At 38.2% G+C, this 3460-nt stretch overlaps 2 protein-coding genes across 2 annotated transcripts; both read left to right on the plus strand.

Moving 5' to 3' along the window:
• Positions 1 to 438: 438 nt before the first annotated feature.
• LOC138887812 (uncharacterized) lies at positions 439 to 877 on the plus strand. Its single transcript, XM_070169600.1, has 2 exons — positions 439 to 601; positions 672 to 877. The coding sequence occupies exons 1-2, from the start codon at positions 439 to 441 to the stop codon at positions 875 to 877; spliced, it is 369 nt and encodes a 122-aa protein (XP_070025701.1).
• A 228-nt stretch (positions 878 to 1105) lies between these two features.
• LOC138887813 (uncharacterized) lies at positions 1106 to 1720 on the plus strand. Its single transcript, XM_070169601.1, has one exon. The coding sequence runs from the start codon at positions 1106 to 1108 to the stop codon at positions 1718 to 1720; it is 615 nt and encodes a 204-aa protein (XP_070025702.1).
• The last annotated feature ends 1740 nt before the right edge of the window (positions 1721 to 3460 follow it).

Genomic DNA, 3460 nt, shown 5'->3' on the forward strand with positions numbered 1-3460 from the left:
TAACTAATGAGTGACAAAGTGGCTTATGGTGAGTATATCACAAGTTAGTTGAGTTGACTTCTTTGTAATAGAATCATTACAAAGTAGCTTGTAATAGTGTGATTACAAGTTAGTGAAGTTGAAAGCCTACAAGTGTAGGTCGTGGTTTTTTTCCCTTTGAGTGGGATTTTTCCATGTAAAAATCATGTGTCTCTCTTCCTTACTGCTTCATTAGTATTCTCAGTAGAAATTCATATAGGAGCTGGTACTATATAGTTTGGTGGACTCACATAAACTAACAATTGGTATCATAATGGGTTCTTTCTAAAAGGTTAACACCTAGAAAGGATCTCAATGGCTGCTCCACCCAACTTTGAGGAAGGACAATCAACCTACAGACCTCCTAGATTCAATGGTTAGTACTACGGCTGGTGGAAGACTCGTATGCATGATCTTATAATGAATGAAGACTCAGAACTATGGGACATCATTTGTGATAGTCCACATGTTCCTATGAAGAAGCTTGGAGAAACTGGACCAATGGTATCGAAAGACAGAAAAGAGTACAGTGATGTTGATAGAAAAGCCGTAGAAAAAGAACTATCGTGCCAACAAAATCTTGGTATGTGGTATAAGACCTGATGAGTACAATAGAATTTCAGCCTGTGATTCTGCCAATGAAATATGGGAAGCATTGCAAACCGCACACGAAGGAACTACTCAGTTTAAACTGTCCAAGAATGACATGCTCACCACTGAGTATGAGCTCTTTAAGATGAAGGATGATGAGTCTATACAAGATATGCACACAAGATTCACATACATCATAAATGAGCTTCATTTACTTGGAGATGTTATTCCCAGAAACAAGTTTGTAAGGAAGATTCTCAATGTTTGACCTAGTTCTTGGGAGAGTAAGGTGAATGCCATCACTGAAGCTAAAGATTTACGAACTCTAACCATGGATGAGCTGATTGGAAATCTAAAGACATACGAGATGAAAAGAAAGAAAGATAATGAAAGGAGATAGCCCAATAAGGAAAAGAACCTAGTGCTCAAGGCGGAAAACAGTGACTCAAGTGAAGAAGATAGTGATATGGCCTATCTTACTAAAAGGTTTCAAAAGATGGTTCGAAGAAGTGGTGGTATACCAAAGAAGGGCAGTTCAAGTAAGGCAAGGAACAATGATCTCTGTCACAAGTGTGGAAAGCCAGGACATTTCATCAAAGACTGTCCATTTCTGAAACAGGAACAATACAAACAAAACCCTGACAAAGAAGCAAAAAGGAACTCGGTTCCAGACAAACGATTCAGTCGAAAAAGTGCAGCTGACAATATTCTGAAGCAAGCCCTTGCTGCTTGGGGAGACTCCTCCAATGAATCAAAAAAGGAAACAGATGTAGAAAACAGCTCCATGATGGTGGTAGAAACTGAAGCATCAAAATATGACTCACTTTTTGCACTGATGGATCAATCTGACGATGATGAAGAGGATGAAGATGATGAGGTAAATTTTAGGGATGTTCAGAGAAATCTGAAGTCGTACTCTTCTAAGAAATTAAGATCATTAGCAAATGTTCTAATTGATGCATATTATAGCCTTATTAATGATAAGGAGATCTTGACCATAGAGCTAGGAGATGCTGAACAATCTAGAGATGATCTGGTGGTCTGTGTAGTCGATCTAAATGAGACCATAGCTAATCTTGAAAAGGAAAAGGAATCTTTGAACAAAAAATAAAATAGTGTAAAGAATGAGATAGATGACTTGATGGTAGTGGTTGTTGATTTGAAGGAAACTATAGAAGTATTTAGCAATGAAAAGCACACTCTAGAAGAGAAAATTGCAGATACTGAGCAAGAGAGAAATGATTTTTAGTGATAATCACTGATCTAGAGGAAACTATTGAGAAACTCAAATCAGAACATAGGGCTGCAAGTATTGAGAAAGGGAAAGAAGTAGCCAGTGAGTCACACATCAAGCTTGAAAAGGAACTAAATGATTTTAAAACTAGCCTATGTGGTTAACATGAGAAAATTAGGCAGCTTCAAGCTGATACGAAGAAAGTAAAAATTGATCTTGAGAAATCTCTCAAATGGACCTAGTCCTCAGATGTTGTCACTGCCATGTACTTCAATAATAGTGGAAACAGGCAGGGAATCAGGTTTCAAAAGGAGAAAACTCCTTACAACCCTCACAGCAAGTATGTCATAGTTCCTGATAATTGGCTTTGTACTCACTGTGGGAACAATGGGCACTTCATAGAAAATTTCCAAGCTAGGGTTCAGTCTGTTCAGAAAAACAAATTGTTTACTGAAAAATGACTACTAAAGAGGGACCAGGTACCAATCGCGAGAAACAAATATTGCTTGCATTGACTAGAAAAGCTCTTATTCATCCCTTTTCTCATTACAAGGGACCCAAACTAGTTTGGGTTCCTAAATATAACCCTTAATTTATATGTGCAGGGAATAGTGAGAGGAAGCAGACTGCAATAGATCATGGACAGTGGATGCTCAAGCACATAACTGGAAACATAAGCCTTGCAGGAAAGGAATGTATCCCCTAAAAATATAAAAAAGGGTACATTCTTGTTGTTGGAAAAGTTGGAAAATCTCCTTGACACTCAATTGAGAACGTGTACTATGTGGATAGCCTGAAGTACAGTCTCTTGATTGTTTCTCAAATCCGTAATAAAGGAAACAAAGTAGAGTTCTTATCAAAAGTGTGCACAGTTACCACTGGTAACTAGTAAAGTGGTCCTAGTAACCAAAAGATATAAGAATATCTACTTTGTTGACTTAGAATCTCTACAAGCTGGTGACATGAGCTGCTTGAAGTCAGATAATGATGATGCAGAACTTTGGCATAGAAGATTGGGGCATGTAAGCTTCTCACTTTAGAATAAATTGATTCTGAAGGACCTGGTTCGTGGTCTGGCAAATTCAAGATTCACCCGAACAATTTCTTAGAACAAAGGATGAGAATTTTGAGGTATCTGTGACTTTTGTCAAGAATATCCAAGTGGAGATGGAATTGAAGGTAGCATGCATCAGATCTGATCACGGGACAAATTCGGACAACGCCAAGCTTGATGAATTTTGTAACGAAAATGGGATCACTCACAACCTCTCAGCACCAAGGACATTGTATGGAAGAAAGTGATCATGAGCTATCCAACAAGACTCCTTCTTCTAACAAGGGAGGAAACAACGATGGTCAAGATGATGAATCACTTTTGACTCCTGGTGACATATCTAATGTTTCAATGGCAACGGAAATATGATGAGTTAGATGAAGAAAACAGGTAATGACAATGCAACATCCTCTTTCACCTCTCAAGAGGAACCTGTTACTTCAATTATTATCAACTGAAGCTGAAGAAAGGGTTGGAGATGTAGTGCAAGAGATTCCACAAGTAGCAGAACAATGAGTGCAAGGGAACCCCACTTAAACTACCCAGTTCTTCTACCCAATCAA

The sequence above is a fragment of the Nicotiana sylvestris genome, chromosome 3 (assembly GCF_000393655.2).
Source record: "Nicotiana sylvestris chromosome 3, ASM39365v2, whole genome shotgun sequence".
In the NCBI taxonomy this organism is placed as follows: Eukaryota; Viridiplantae; Streptophyta; class Magnoliopsida; order Solanales; family Solanaceae; genus Nicotiana; species Nicotiana sylvestris.